Source organism: Myxine glutinosa, chromosome 10, assembly GCF_964187855.1.
Source record: "Myxine glutinosa chromosome 10, kmMyxGlut1.1, whole genome shotgun sequence".
Taxonomy (NCBI): Eukaryota; Metazoa; Chordata; class Myxini; order Myxiniformes; family Myxinidae; genus Myxine; species Myxine glutinosa.
In genome coordinates, this window is record NC_136270.1 from 33388348 (window position 1) to 33404974 (window position 16627).

At 41.9% G+C, this 16627-nt stretch overlaps 1 protein-coding gene across 2 annotated transcripts in view; it reads left to right on the plus strand.

The window, feature by feature from the left end:
• Positions 1-16627, plus strand: part of LOC144894023 (interferon regulatory factor 4-like) — a 40607-nt gene that overhangs the window by 18572 nt on the left and 5408 nt on the right. The window contains exons 2-5 of one of the 2 annotated variants that reach the window (XM_078785541.1): positions 2885-3078; positions 11322-11511; positions 13578-13651; positions 14078-14126. In XM_078785541.1, the coding sequence (XP_078641667.1) occupies positions 2899-3078; positions 11322-11511; positions 13578-13651; positions 14078-14126 (493 nt within the window). In that variant the 5' untranslated portion in view covers positions 2885-2898. Of the gene's footprint in view, positions 1-2701; positions 3079-11321; positions 11512-13577; positions 13652-14077; positions 14127-16627 lie in introns of those variants that run through there. The other variant, XM_078785540.1, reaches the window with a different exon arrangement.

The window sequence follows — 16627 nt, forward strand, 5'->3', positions numbered from 1 at the left end:
GAGAGATGATGAGGAGGGGTATGAAGGGAAGCAAGAAGGAGTGGGGTAGAGGAATTAGGGTTGGAGGTGGGAGGGTGCCGCATCAAGAAGCATCGCAGTAGTGGGGTGATTGTTAGGGTGTCCGATGATAAAGGTTAGGGTAGGGTAGGAGTGGAGAGGTGCGGAGGTCAGGATGTGGTCAGGGTGGAGGCGCGGTGTTGGGGTGGGGGTGGAGAGAAGACGAAGCGAAGCAAAAGTATATTGAGCCACAGTGTAAACATAGCCGCCGGGATTGTGAACTAACTTGGTGAAAAGCTCTGTCGTCAATAGTATAATGAATAAATCAATCCACTGGGTGTTAATTGAACGGGCGGATAGGGGCTGGAATCGTGTCATCCAAAATTTAATTCAAGCCGAGGTTCGTGCCGACAGGTCTGAAAAATCGATCGATGCCGTTTTAAAATTAATAAAATTAATTATACTCGCTGACGAGATGCGAACCGAGCCAAAAATATCAATGTCCTTCGCATTTACCGAGTGTACTACCTCCAAGCTGGGAATCAAAAAAAATTCCTGTGTATATGTATCATGTGTCCGACCGTGCACACAGCATCGGTCCATGTATTTGCCTCGCGCACGCATTACTGTGCGTAGAGCAGCTCGCTCGGGTTAGCAGTCCATTGAGGTGCAAAACCATATTTACCGACGCAAAGCGAGTTCGTGCCACAAAGTGAATTTATGTCATAAAATCGAGCCAGCCGATTTTAGCGCCCGATCGTAAACATCGCATATAATCGCTATTTATCGAGGAGAAAAGAAAGAAAAAATCGCTCATTATCGCTAAAAAATCGTAAACCCTCGGATATCCGTTAAAAAATCGCTTTTTGTTGATGTCAGTGACCATCAGTCTGCTCGTTCTATTGTTATAACCAATCGAAATAACGGATCTCAACCATTATATTTAATGGGAAATCGACATACTTAGGAATCGTGTACCAACGAAACGAGCAGATATAGGACGCAGGACATCCATCGTAGGACGTTAACTGGAATCAATTGTGAGATATATACAAAATACACAAAAAAAAAAAATACACACAAAAAAAAAACACAAAAATAAATAAAAATAAATACACAAGGTCAACCCTATTGCACAATATTACACCATTTCAGTTTACATGACAGGGACGAGCACAGCACCCTTTCTCTAACGACCAACGCGGTCTATTAGTGGTTCTTTGGACTCGTGGAATTTACCGGAAAAAAATGAACAAATTTGGAAAAAATTAATTTTTTTTGTTGTAAATTTGGGAAGAAAAAAAAAAGTCATGATACCATTTCTGAAATGTTCCGGGGCTTTCCGCACACCTTGAAGAAGTATACCTTGTGGTGTTGCCCATCTACCACATAGCACATACACAAAAACTGAGCAACTAAGCAGGTTCGCATCGTACTGTACAGATGACAAAAGACGGATGTTTACCTTATAGCTGGGTCTTGTACACCTGGGTCTTGTACACCTGGGCAGTCGATCTCCGTACTGGGACCACCAATTTGTTGAAGAATCTTACTACTGAACTCCAACTTAGAAACCTCTCAACCAGATTACCCAAAGAAACTCAAACTTATTTTACCAAGTCAATGTTTTATTGAGACTGCAGAGAGCGGTTACATAAATAAACGTACTAATGTTCAAGATAATGACGACGCATCGCGCTCTCTCGTTCTGCCGGTCTTCGCAGCGCTGCTCTTACTCTCGATGACCAGTCCAGTTTCTCGGAGCATCGTGGTTAAATAGCAAAAAGCTCCTTTGTTGTCGTGGCATTGGAATGCAAAGTTCAACACAAAGATTATAGCTTTCAGACATTTAGGCGCTTTGACGCATCTGTTTCCTGCCTTGAAAGCCCTAAAGGCTTTGCAACAGCTGCTTATCGTTGGGAACTACGAAACACTTCATTATCCTTCCTGGAAAGGTCATTCTCTCATGACCTGCCCGAGGAGGAATGCGCTCAGCTTTTTCCGTCCAGGTTCCATTTCCAAAAGCGTTACACAGGAAATCACATTCTGTCCTTAAATGGATATGAGAACATATATTTTTTATAATTCCACAGTCAACATCTCCAAACTTGTTCTTCTTTAAACATATTCAGTCAATATAAATGCTTCTTCTTCCTTTAAAAGCACCTAAAATTATTTTTCAAATGCATTTCAAACCTTCAGAAATGCTACACATGCTCTTCTTCTTCTGCACCAAAATATACATATCTTCTTCTTCTCCTCAAAGGTTTTACAAAACTGTTTGTCAGCCCCCAAGCATCGACCACATGTATAGCACATTGGAAAGACAATGCTATGGATCATTACGAAGTAACGGTGGCAAACTCGTCAGCAATACCCCCACACACGTAACAATACTTTTGCAAGCAACACTGCAACGAGCAGTCTCGTGTACTTTTAAGACCGAGATGTGATTATGGGAGTGTGCAATACAAAATTCATCTGTGATTATAAGGAGGGTGGAAATGAATTCCAAGTTGTGTGACAACATCTTCAATCGCATTCCTAGCTTGTGGTTCCAGATGCCATTCTGTATAGGTCGATGCACATGTTTCCACTGAGCTCTCACACCCAACCTTTTCTAGGGGAGGTTTGAGGGGTGGATATGGATTGTGCTTGAGGGCGTTCTCTACGCTATAAATATGCCCGATCTCAACGATAGTGCAGAAAGTTTGACTGACTTGTTTGTCGCAAACAAAGCTGCTTTAGGATTTTAACGATTCAATCTTTTCGATTTTTGTAATCTGAAAAGGAAATTGCCAATCCAGTTGAAGTTTTGAACTTTGAGGCAGATGATGTGCAGCGGGTAACTTTGCTGTGCATCGGTACATGTGCACCTCTGCTGCAGACACTCAAGATACCATGACCCAAAGCTCAGATTCTTCATCTTTGGGGCTCAAGGCATGGATAATGGCACAGATTGACAGTGGTTTGTATCCTGGACTAGAGTGGGAAGACAAGGAGAAAAGGACATTCCGTATACCTTGGAATCACGCTGGGAGACAAAGACATTGCAATGATGTGGATTCTGCTGTCTTTAAGGTATGTGCTTGGCTAATCCACATTCGTGTTTTCAACAGATTGCATACCATAAATGTTGATCCAGCTGTCAACTTATTTTGGTGTTTCGCAGGCAGGGCAATTCATCAATGTGTGTGCCGTCCCTCTGATGGACGTTAAACTGGGCGTCCCATCTGACAGTATTACTTGGTGGACCGTGAAGATCTAATGGTGGTCCTCCACAATGAGTACATGTGCGAGGTATCACCCACACCCTGAACAAATTGCAAATTTTCTGTTCTGACTTCCAGTGGGCACTGCATTCGTGGCACCCCTGAACAAATTACAAATTTTCTGTTCTGACTTCTCGTGGGCACTGCATTCGTGGCACCCCTGAACAAATTATAAATTTTCTGTTCTGACTTCCTGTGGGCACTGCATTCGTGGCACCCCTGAACAAATTATAAATTTTCTGTTCTGACTTCCAATGGGCACTCCATTCGTGGCACAGCAAATGATGGTTTCCGCAGCCATGTTAGGTTGGGTTGTCACAATGTCTGCTTGTGTTAACTGTCACAGTTCATATTTTAAAAAGCTATTACACTGCACCAACGTACTTCACTATAGACTACTTTCTGATCATGTCATGACTTTGGTGCATTCCATGTATGACTGTGACGGCCGTTATTCAACCTCTGGTCCTATAGCAGAGGAGAGGCTTACTGCTGTTGTCGGGTTTGTTTCTACAATTGGCACTCCAAATTTTTAATGGTACCAAAGTGTTTTTAGACCCCAAGGAGTACAAAACCAACATTTATTTAAAAATATATTCTTCCTGCAATCTCAATTTACATGAAATATGAATGAATTTCCAAGCTGTATGTCGGAGCTGGGTGGGACTTTTGGAATGAGATTTTGCATCAATAATGCGAATATAGAGTACCGTAAAAATGGGGGGAATAGGGACAGCAAGGTGAATAGGGACACAAACTGAAAAAAAAGTTCGGAAACTTTTTTCGCTGAAAATTGATAACCATACTGATTTGTTGATATTTGGGTTGAAAGTGTTCTCTTGTTTTTTTAAAAAGCAACTTATAGTCCCTATTAACCCCATATATGGGTTAAATAGGAATAAATAGGATTTTTATGGCTGTCCCTATTCACCCCGTTTTACGGGTGAATAGGGACAGTCACTAATACAAAAAAATAATAATCAAGAAATAGGGACAGTTTGGAGAAACTTTTTATCCCATTTTTTTTTCATTGGCACCGTGGTTTATATTATGGGTGCATATTATGTGCATCCATCTGAGCTATCAATTTAGCAATAAGTTGGAAACTCAGGATTGTTTCTTGATTATTATTTTTTGTATTAGTGACTGTCCCTATTCACCCGTAAAACGGGGTGAATAGGGACAGCCATAAAAATCCTATTCATTCCTATTTAACCCATATATGGGGTTAATAGGGACTATAAGTTGCTTTTTAAAAAAACAAGAGAACACTTTCAACCCAAATATCAACAAATCAGTATGGTTATCAATTTTCAGCAAAAAAAGTTTCCGAACTTTTTTTCAGTTTGTGTTCCTATTCACCTTGCTGTCCCTATTCACCCCCATTTCACGGTATGTGAGGTTGACCTAAAATCGGAATTGACCTAATTTTGAGGTCATGACCTAATTATAAACATTTTATAATTTTTCAACATAACTCAGCTAATGTTTGTCCGATCGGAACGGAATTGTGATTTCTAGATAGCCTAGAGCAAGGCGCATTTACGCTTAATTTATATCACAACCTCCCAGTTAAAGGTCAAGGTCAAATGGCAGTCTGAAAAATTAACGCATTTTTCTGTCATCGCTCAATTTTACCAACGTGGAATCTTAAAGACTGCTTGGCCTTCCAATATGTTCTTGCAACGTAATAGTGTACCTGCATTGAAGTTGTGCATCTGATATTTGAATCATGTCCTTGACGTACTTTTTTCGGATTGTGACCAAATTAACAAAAAACACCTTTGTGATCATAACTTGAATAATTTTTCTCCAATTTTCATGATGTTGAGTTTTATGGATAGATTGTAGATGGGGACACATTGTCTTTATTTTACACTCTATCCATAAATGTTGAAGGTCAAGGCCATATGGTGGTCCAAAAAGATATGGTCATCATTTGATCATGGGCCAAGGGTAAATCGCTTTGTGATCGCAGGTATCTAGTTACAACTGACCCAAAGACTGCTCCACCTTTTGCTGATTATACCTTATGCTTGCCAAACTTTTCCTGAAACGTTGCTCCTCCTTTCCAGCTTTTACCAACTTACTTCGTTCATTAGCTCATCTACGATTGAGTCATGATGAGCCATTAAAACTTTAAGGATGTATTTCAGTCCATCCTTCCATCAGTCAGTCAGGTAGTGGATCCATTGACTTTTTTCCTTTTTGCCCTACTCCTCCGATGCAGCTCAACGGATCATTTTGAAACTCGGCATGATGATTCATGGCGTCGATGTGTAAAAACTAATTGAGCCCTTTTCCAAATTACCATACAGGTGGAGAGAAAAATGTCTAATTAACTCAAAATGTAATTCATGTTTGTATGTCAATCACATATCGTGAGATTGCGTCATTACACAAGATGCTTCGTTGTTTAATTTAAACCTCTGAATCACCCTCGTCAGAAGAAAGGGTGTTGCAACTCTAACACTCTGAAGACCCTTTAAGACCCCTTAATCCCCCAAGACCTTTCAGAACCTTAAGACCTCTAAAACGCCCATTATCACCTAATGCAGCCCAACTGGGACTGCCGTCCATCGGGAGATGAGCGTCTGTCCCACTTGGAACAATTCATTTATTACTCCTTCCAGCCCTCACTGTAATGTATTTTTGACTCTTGCAGATTATAATGTTGCAGCATTGGGGACATCAGGATTGACAGGATGGCCTAGTTAACGAGGATGGAGATGGAGTTAACGAGGGCCATGCCATCTATGACTACAACTTTAAATTTCTCAGACATGTCGGACATGTCAGTTGAAGCTTCTTGCTCAGGCTGCGCTTCTTGTACTTCAGGCGCCTCGGCTTGGGGTGGTACTTCAGTTTGGGAGTTTTCACTCAATACTTGTTCGCCAGAAACACTCGGTATGGCATTAGCTGGATCGCTTGTGGCTTCTGTTGGGCTAGGTTGCTCCTTGGTAACTAGCGCTTCAAGATGATGAAGGACCTTAGCCTTGTCATATGCTAGGAGAAGTGACCCATCCGAAGCGAAAAGGGCACGTGGAACAATTCCAAATTCATACTTCCCAATACAGTCCTTTAGATCAAGGTCTGGACGGCTTCTTGATGCTACTATAAACCTCTGTAGGAGTCCTCGTTCTTCTTTGACTTTAATGAGTTTGTCACCTGCTTTCACTTTCTTCACTGTGTTGGCACTTTTGAAAGTGCCTATGTTCTTTCTCTTCATTGGATCCCACACTGAAAGTTTTCCTTCTGTAAGGCGTTCTTTGACAAATGTCTGGAACAACTGTTGTCCGATGGCATCGCGGTCTACTATGTCCTTTGTTACCTTTTCATCAATTACTTTCTTGGTAAGAAGGTTACACAGGTCACTCTCATCGGTTACGAATGGGTCTCCATGAACAACAAATACCTCTGTCAATCTAGCGGAATTTCTCATTACTCGGGTGGACTTTCCCCCTGTGATCTCGTGGTGTTGGTCTCTGGTATCAGCACCTTCCATGCCATATTCTCTTTGAAACTCCTCTACTAGATTAGACAAGTCAGGTGCAATCAGGAAGAAACGGTCTAGAGCTCTCTCAATTTGGGTTATTCCAGTAATGCCTCCAATGACCTTGAGTTTGCGGTTCTCCTGCTCAATTCCGTGATCTGGACCTATTGAAGTGAATGCAGCAATGCCCTTCGTCACACAGAAATTTCCTTTCAGGAGTTCTGCCCAGACATCTGGAAAAACTTGTTCTGTTTGCTGCATTGTTGACAGGTACAAAGGGAGCAAACGTGAGTAGTTCAGGTGGTCGTGAGCAAAGAAGTACTTGATAAGAGCTTCAGTGCTTTCCATATGCAGCAGCAGGTCCCGTTGTCTGGTAGCTCTAATATACTGAAGGATAGTTTCAAACTGCCTCAAGTAGTTACGGATGTAGTGTTGAATTGGTGCTGGATTGCTTTCAAACTGTCCCAACTTTGTGAGGATATCTCTAGATTCGAACATGGTCATGGTTTCTCTAACGGCATCTCTGAGGTTTTGACGGTTGCCTGTGTTCATGCTGATATCTTTCTGATATGCTTTTTCCAAATAAATGGACTCTTCACTTAGGAACACTTTATCTTCTGGTGCTTTTGTTAGGAACCTGTCAAAGTAGAGATGGTATAGAGCAAGCAATGTTACAGTATGTGCTTCTAGGGACCTGTAGAGATGTTTTCCATTTAGGATTTGTGTTACGGTTGTTGGAGAATATAGTCCAGCTTCGACCCAAGCCTGGTCAATGCCGCTTCCTTCTGCCATATTGAAATTGAATTTGAATTTGACTGCCATATTGAAATTAATTGTTTTTGAACTCCTTGGTATTGAAATTATGGGTATTATCATTAATTTGGACCTCATACTGTGTTCAGAATACCAGTTTTAATGGAATTTATATATTTTGGCGGCCATCTTGGATTTGACACCCTTAATCCGTTAAAAAAAATTAACAACCTATTTTTTCGAACATGTGACACCCCAAAGACAAGGAATCAAGTGGAATTTTGCTTTTAACAAAAAAAAAACACGACAGCCATTTTTAAGACATAGCAGCCTACACTATAGGGGTACACACACTCGCTGCTCAGCTGTCTAGCCTGTTTTGAATCTCGGCCCAGATATAAACCGTCATCTCGGTGTTGCACAGGTGCTAGTAGGTAATAACTTTCAGGTGCTAATAGGCTTTTTATGCCTCCGCTCCTGAAGGTGGCCGGAGGAATTACGTTTTCAGGTTGTCCGGCAGTCCGTCCGTACGTATATACGTACATACACCCGTACGTATATACGTACATACGCCCGTACGGGCCAAACCTCGTTTTTCTCAGCAACCACATGCCCGATTGAGACAAAACTTTCAAGGTAGGAGCAACACCCATATAGAATGTCTTTATGATAATTGACATCATGGGTCACGTGGTATGGCAACCAACTTGGAATAAACGCAAATAATAAAAAATTTATTTCTCGGAAACCACTAAATGGAATAATTTGAAACTTGCCATATTGCCAAGTATTCCCAATGGGGAACAAAAGCATAACGATGACATCATCGGTGAAGTGGTATTGTTCTCGTTTAACTAGTGTTTTAAGTTACATATTTAAATGGTGCAGAGGTTTTCTGCTGATTCCTTTTCGAGGTTCAGGATAAAAGACACGAGAGTTCAGAATTGTTTGGGAATCTGATAGTTGAAAACAAAAAACACATTTTGAGGGTTCTAAGCCAAGGTTGTTTCTCCTATACTTTATGAAGTGGAGGTATATATATATATATATAATTTAAAACACCCAAAGTAAAAGAACAACCCAGTCAATGGTTTTCTGTTGTCGTCCATTGGATGTGGAGCTTTCAAGACTGAGTTGCTTCACTTTGACCGGATACCGGCAGTTCTCCTGGCTTGTCACTCACACACTCTAGTACAGCGGTCGGGAACCTATGGCTCGCGAGCCATATATGGCTCTTCCGGTGACGGCATATGGCTCCCAGACAATTTTGAGTTGAAAAAAAAAAAATCAGTTTGGAACTGATTTTAAAATACTTGTGATATTTCTTAATAATACTGTGTCATTTTAAAGTAAACAGAAATTAGTTTTGAAGATAAATTTCACGGGTCACGGGTCACCCGTGGGTTGGGTCGGGAACCAATGGCTCGCGAGCATGTCTGCGTCATTGTAAAGGTGAAGAAATCAATTTTATCAGATAGCCAACTAGTTTATCCGCTTCAACCCTTGTAACGGAAAAGATGGCGAAAAGAAAAAAAGACGATGATTACCGTGCATTCCAGGCTGCGTGGACAGAGGAATTTGCATTTGGTGAGAGAGCAGGATCTGCGGTATGTCTAATATGCAATGATAAAATTGCATCGATGAAACGGTCAAATATAAAGCGGCACTTCGATACGCACCATGCTTCATTTGCATCGAAATATCCAGCGGGGGACAGCAGGAAAAGGGCATGCGAGGAGCTACAGCGGAGAGTGCAGGCGAGTCAGCAGCAACTACGTGTGTGGACCAAGCAAGGTGACGGGAATTCCGCTAGCTTTGCGGGTGCTTTGGCAATAGTAAGGAATGGAAAGCCATTCACAGATGGCGAGTATGCCAAAACATTCATGCTTGATGTGGCCAATAAACTGTTTGATGACTTCCCAAATAAAGACAAGATAATCAAACGAATAAAAGACATGCCCCTGTCAGCAAGAACTGTGCACGATCGTAGCATCATGATGGCAAATCAAGTCGAGGAAACACAAATTAAGGACATAAACGCCGGGACATACTTTTCTCTCGCGTTAGATGAGTCAACAGACGTTAGCCATCTATCTCAGTGCAGTATAATTGCCAGGTATGCTGCAGGTGACACACTGCGTGAGGAAAGCTTGGCTGTTTTGCCAATGAAAGGGACAACAAGAGGAGAGGATTTATTCACGTCTTTCATGGAGTTTGCTAAAGAAAAAAAACTACCGATGGATAAACTTATTTCTGTCTGTACTGATGGTGCACCCTGTATGTTGGGGAAGAACAAAGGATTTGTAGCGCTTCTCCGTGAACATGAAAAGAGAGCCATCCTAAGTTTTCATTGCATCCTGCACCAGGAGGCGCTTTGCGCTCAGACGTGTGGCCAGGAGCTTGGTGAGGTGATGTCGCTGGTCATTCGAGTGGTCAACTTTATTGTTGCCCGAGCTTTAAATGATCGCCAGTTTAAAGCTCTGTTAGAAGAAGTTGGGAATCATTATCCCGGTCTGCTTTTACACAGCAACGTGCGTTGGTTGTCAAGGGGGAAGGTGCTCAGCCGTTTTGCAGCTTGCCTGAGTGAAATCCGGACTTTTCTTGAAATGAAAGGCGTCAAGCATCCTGAGCTAGACAACACTGACTGGCTCCTGCAGTTTCACTATCTCGTGGACATAACTGGCCATCTGAACCAGCTCAATGTGAAAATGCAAGGTATTGGAAATACAATCTCATCCCTTCAACAAGCAGTGTTTGCATTTGAAAGCAAGCTGGAAGTCTTTCTCAGGGACATTGAAACAGGTCGTCTTCTGCACTTTGAAAGACTGCAACAATTTAGAGATGCATGCTTAGCAAGTGACTCCACTCAACATCTGGATCTCCAGCAGCTAGCTGGCTTTACGTCCAATCTCCTGCAGTCATTCAAAGCACGTTTTGGAGAATTTCGTGCGTGCACTGGTCTTTTCAAGTTCATCACTCATCCACATGAGTGTGCAGTGGACAAAATCGACCTGACATGCATCCCCGGGGTCTCTATCGGAGACTTTGAGCTGGAAGTTGCTGACCTGAAGGCATCAGACATGTGGATGAGTAAGTTCAAGTCACTTAATGGAGAGTTGGAAAGTCTTGCGCGACAGCGAGCAGAGCTGGCGAGGGAACACAAGTGGACAGAAATGAAAAATCTTCAACCTGAAGACCAGCTGATTCTTAAAACTTGGAACGAGCTTCCTGTGACATACCACACAATGCAGCGTGTGAGTATTGCCGTATTGACCATGTTTGGCTCTACATATGCATGTGAGCAGTCATTCTCGCATATGAGGAACATTAAGACCAACCTACGCTCACGTTTAACTGATGGAAGCCTCAACGCCTGCATGAAGCTCAACCTCACCACGTATGAACCAGACTACAAGGCCATCAGCAAAACCATGCAGCACCAGAAGTCGCATTAAAAGTAAGACATATTTAATTTATTATACGTTAAAAATACTATATGGCTCTCAATGAAATATATTTAGAAATATTTGGCTTTTATGGCTCTCCCAGTCAAAAAGGTTCCTGACCCCTGCTCTAGTAGGTCAGACATCTGTGGTTCATGGGTTGGGCATCATGTGGGGTAGGTGATCAGACCATTAAAATCCTCTTTATTGATCTGTAACGTAATCTTGGTCACTAAACACAGTTTCCATGAGGTTTTCAGAGAAAAGGTATGCTGTAAGCTATTATATACTATGAAGGAGCAAAATCATCTTTCTTTGGACATCTATGCTCACATGTACAGTCACAATGTTTTGTATGTACAGGCTTGGACAGTGCATAGGGGAAAATACCGTGAGGGGATGGACAAACCCGATGCCTCAACATGGAAGGCTCGTTTACGCTGTGCTCTCAACAAAAGTCCACATTTCCAAGAGTTGAAAGACCTCAGCCAGGCCCATATAGCTGAATCATACAAGGTGTACCGCATCCTGGCTACGGAGTCACGTGAGAAAGGTAAACACCAATTGGAGAGCTGTTTTTTGTTTTGTTTTTAAGGTAGTCTGTCACTGTGCCGTGTAGTTAGAGTGCAATTCCACCATTGTGCAACATCACTCAATTCATAATTACCTCGCCGCACGGGAAGCGAAAAGCGGGGTTAAGCAATCGGTTCACTTTGGTCTGTCTGTCCGTCCATCCGTCAAACAAACATGAGTTTGTGATTGAGGAACAACTTAATTTCAACTGAATGTTATATTTTGCGCAGAGGAGTGAGATAATTTTTTTCGTCTGTCTGCCAGTCAAACAAAATTGAAAATCATTCCAAACAGAAAAATTGTAAGTTTGTTTGTTTTTATGGATGCCATAATGGACACAAACAACAGGCAAAAGGAACTAATGTAACGTGTTAAATAAGGTGGTGTAAAAGATACTGCATCAACGGCAGTAAACTTCTGGAATTAAATTTTTTTTTTATAAGACTTTTAAAATCCTTATTTTATTTAAATTTAATTATATGATTGAATGCTGAAGAACACAAATCACCTTCTTATCGCTTCCAAAAACCTCCAGTTTTACAGTACTTGGGACATGTTAAATAAGGTGGTGTATAAGACTGCATGTCAACAGCGCTAAACTTTAGGATTTCTTTTTCATACGACATATAAAACATTATTTTATTTCAATTGAATTATATACCTGAACACTGTGTGGGGTAAGGTATTCTATGAACTATCTAGTTTTCTAGGGCAAAGGTAGGATTCTTTATGCAAGAAGGAGAGATGGAAAGTAAGGTGCTCTAGCATGCAGAGCCAAAAGTTACTCATTGAATCAACATCGTCAACATCGTCATCATGTGTCAGGTGAGGAAAAAATGCTAAACATGGCAGGCAAAGGTGATGTTTTCCGAGAAGATGATGCCATATGGATTAAGTATGCCCAGAGGAGATGGATTGGGCTGTGGCTTCCCTGAAAAAAATGTTCTGTAGAAATTCTACAGAACTCAATAATTCTACAATACACAATAGTACAAGTTCTACAGAACATTTTTGAGGGCTGTGTGTTGAATACCACAAAGTCCTTGCATGAATACCATCGAGGATACCTGGGAACATATGCATTGGGAGCTACAAAAAAGCCAAGATATCAGATACAACCAGAGAGTTCATAGAACACCTTACCTCATGCTGTATTGAGAAGCAAGGACATGGGTGGGGTCAATGGGCAGTAAAATTGCTTGGTCGTGATGACATAAAATGCCATAACATTTTGTCCAAGTACTGCTAAACGGAGGGTTGATGAAAGTGCTAAAAGACGATATGTGTTCTACAATGTTGAAGTATATAATTAAATTGAAATAAAATAATGATTTTTTTTTAATAATAAAAAAGTTTCTTTGTTGCAGAGTCTTTCACACCTCCTTGTTTAACACATTACATTAGTTATTTGTGTTTGTTATTTGTGTCCTTTATAACGTCCTTAAAAACAGTAAGTTTCCTGGTTGGAATGATTTTCAATTTTGTTTGACCGTCAGGGGAAAACAGTTTAAAAAAAACTAACTCACTCCTCTCTGCGCATGTGCGATCAAGGTGACTTCAGAAGCAAATACTGCTAAACTACAGGTTTGTTTTCCGATTAATGTTCAACATATAACATTCAATTGAAATAAAGTTGTTTGTCGATCATAAGCCGACGTTTATAGAAAGAAGTGAACCAACTGCTTAACATAACTTTTTGGTTCGCGTACGTGGGGTAAATATCCGTAGACCCATTGGTTGTATTCATATCCCGCATGTTAAAATCGAGTTTGTTTATAATTAGGGATGTTCATTCTATTCTGGCAGGGTACTATATATATATATATATATATATATATATATATATATATATATATATATATATATATATATATATATATATATATATATATATATATATATATATACATACATACATACATTGTATCCTTACTGTGCTCAACATGCCATTTGCATCTTTCCTGTTTAAGCCAGAAATGTAAGGAGCATGAATTGAGATAAAATGGAAGTTTCCCTCTCACTGTTTTATTTCATTCTGGAGTACAGATGAGGACAGTTTCAGCTATGCAGAGGAAAGAAGAGACTTGCGCTTGACACCTGCATATCCACCGAATGCACCGGTAATGGAGTATTTCATCAGCATGTTCATATTGTCAGCATGTTTGGAACTGTACCATGTAATTATTTCATGAACACTGGAAGGAGCCATCTATTTAATACGGACGTTCGAGAGGTAGCTACATTGAAAAAATTGAAATTGAGAATTAGAAGAGAAGGGAGGATTTTGGGAAAGAAAAATTTGGGTACGGAATGGTATAGCAGGAGTTGGGAGAGAAGGGAAACAAATTTTAGATGAAATAGGAGTAAGCAGAGGGAAGACACCAGCCTTAGACAGATCTGGAAAGGGGTGGTGACTGGACTGGTAAGGAGTGGGATCAGAATGCTTTCATATTTGCGTACGTAATAAATAAATGGCCCCAAGTTCAGCTTTGAAACCAAAATATTGCAGTCCTATCACACCAGTGATTAAGCATGTTTGCTTGCAGGTTTCTGAAGCAAGCCTTGATCATTTTGCCACTGATGGATACACCTGTGGTATGGTTTTATTTTTTTTATTTTTTTTAACAAATTATGTAAAATTGTATTTCATTCTGAGCAGGATAGCGCATGTGCAGAGAGAAAGAAGTAATTTTTTTTTTTACTCTGTCTGCTTGTCTGGCAGTCAAACGAAATTGAAAATCATTCCAAATCAGGAACTAGCTGTTTTTAAGGATGTCATAAAGAACACAAACAACAGGTACAAAGACCTAATGTAACATGTTGAATAAGGTGGTGTAAAAGACGCTGCAGCAGCGGCGGTAAACGTCTGAAAAGGTTTATTTATTTGACCTATAAAATCTTTATTTTATTTCAATTTAGTTATATACTTCAACACGAGAACACAAATCGCCACTTTGTCACTTTCAAAACCCTTCCAATTTGCAGTACTTGGACAAAATATTTCAGCATTTCATCTCGACCAATCAAATTTGTCGCTCGCGGACTCTGCCCACATCCTTCTTTCTCAAGACTGCGCGGGATAAGGTGCTCCTTGAACTGTGTGACATCAATTCAAAAAAATGCTTTCTGGGTCGAGTGAGATGGCAATGCAACTTCTGAGGCCTTTATATATTTATATCATGCTCAGTGGAAGATAATCTGGCTAATGCAAAGGGTGCATCCATGAGTTTGGGGGTTGGGGGATCATTGTAATTATAGACACATAACCCTAACCTTAATCTTAATCCTAACCCTAACAACTAACCCGAACACTAACAACCCTAACCCTAATAAACCTAACCCTAACCCCAACCCGAGCCCTAACCCTAACAACCCTAACCGTAACAACCCTAACCCTAACAACCCTAACCCTAACAACTCCAACCCTAGACCTAGCCCTAACCCTAACAACCCTAACCCTAACAACCCTAACCCTAACCCCAACCCTAGCCCTAACAACCCTAACCCTAACAACCCTAACCCTAACCCCAACCCTAGCCCTAACAACCCGAACCCTAACCCTAATCCACGCTCTAAGTCTTACCCTCATAACAGAAAAGAGGAAGAGGGGATGGTGAATAAAGGAAAAGAGCCAAAAATGAAAAGGAATATGGGAGAGGGAAGGTAAGATGGGGAATAGAAAGGTGTAAGAATCAGTGAAAAGTTATATAATTTTGGTTACCGGTACGTGATATCTATATAATAATAGCGTAAGGACTCGACTTTGTTATCCCTTTTACGCCGCACCCAGTGACCCGATGCCCACGACACTAATGGATTTACGATCTACGAGCCGCGCTCTTTGTTTATCACGTACAGCCATACTCGAAAAATCGGAATTAGCCGACGTTGGGGCCCAAAAGCATCCGATTATCTACCGATACGATGCCATCTTACGACGCCATCGTATTGGCGTCTGCTGGGCGAAGGCGAAGCAAGCTGTCCGCTGATTGGACAGGCGAAGGCGAAAGCAAGCCGTCCACTGAGTGGACAATCCAGAGCATGCATTTGTGCCGGTGTCGGCGATCGTTGTTCATATACGCACTCTTCATTCTCATCTTTCTTCCTAACTCTTACTCGCACAAGCAAATCCCCTATGCCATCCATAATGGTACACTCTATCCATACACCACATCCTCCCTTCCGTGGATGTTCCACGGGTTTCGGCTAGTGAAAATGATTCCTACTGAGTAGGCCATGTACTTTGGCTAAATTATATACTCCCTCCGAATATCTGGCTGCCTTGCCTCATAGGACATTTCCTCGTGTGTAAACTCCGTGGTATTGTGGTCAGCCTCCATCCGGTGACCGGATCAGAACAAATAAATCGATCATCTATATGTATAAACTAGCAGAAGTACCCGGCATTGCCGGGCAGGGGAGGAGGAGGGGAGGGGGAAGAGGAGGGGAGGGGAGGGGGGAGGGGGGAGGGGGAGGGGGAAGGGGGGGGAGGAGGAAGAGGAGGGGAGGGAAACAGGGGGGAGGGGGAGGGGGGGAGGGGAGGGTGTGGGGGTGCCCGGGGGAAGAAGGGCCCCTCCCCCATCCCCCTTCCCCTCCCCTCTTCACCTCCCCCTCCCCCCCCTTCCCCCTCCCCCCCTCCCCCCCGTTCCCCTCCCCTCCTCCTCCCCCTTAACACCAGGGGGGTTGATTCAGCCTGTCATCCTACCGAGGTCGGCAAATTGAGTACCAGTTCACTGGTAATTCCCTGTGTGCCGCAAGAGGCGCCTAACAGGGTTGGCGGCACGAACCCGGAAGTCGGAACTCATTGTCGTCAAATAAATGTAGCATGTATGTTTCACTCTCTGTCACATGCCGTTGGTCCCATGTCAATCGGATGAAGTTGAAAAATTAACATTACGAAGTTTCTCTGGGACGTACTGATTCCGAATAATGAAGTTGAAAAATTAACGTTCCGAAATACGCTAATTACGCTAACAGAAGCGCTGGCGCTGCGAAGCGCTAGAGGGAGCGCTGCGCTCCCTCCCTTCGATTCCCTCCCTCTTCTGCTAGCGTTTCTGCGCTAATACGCTAATTTTAAAACCCGAAGTTTTTTAAAA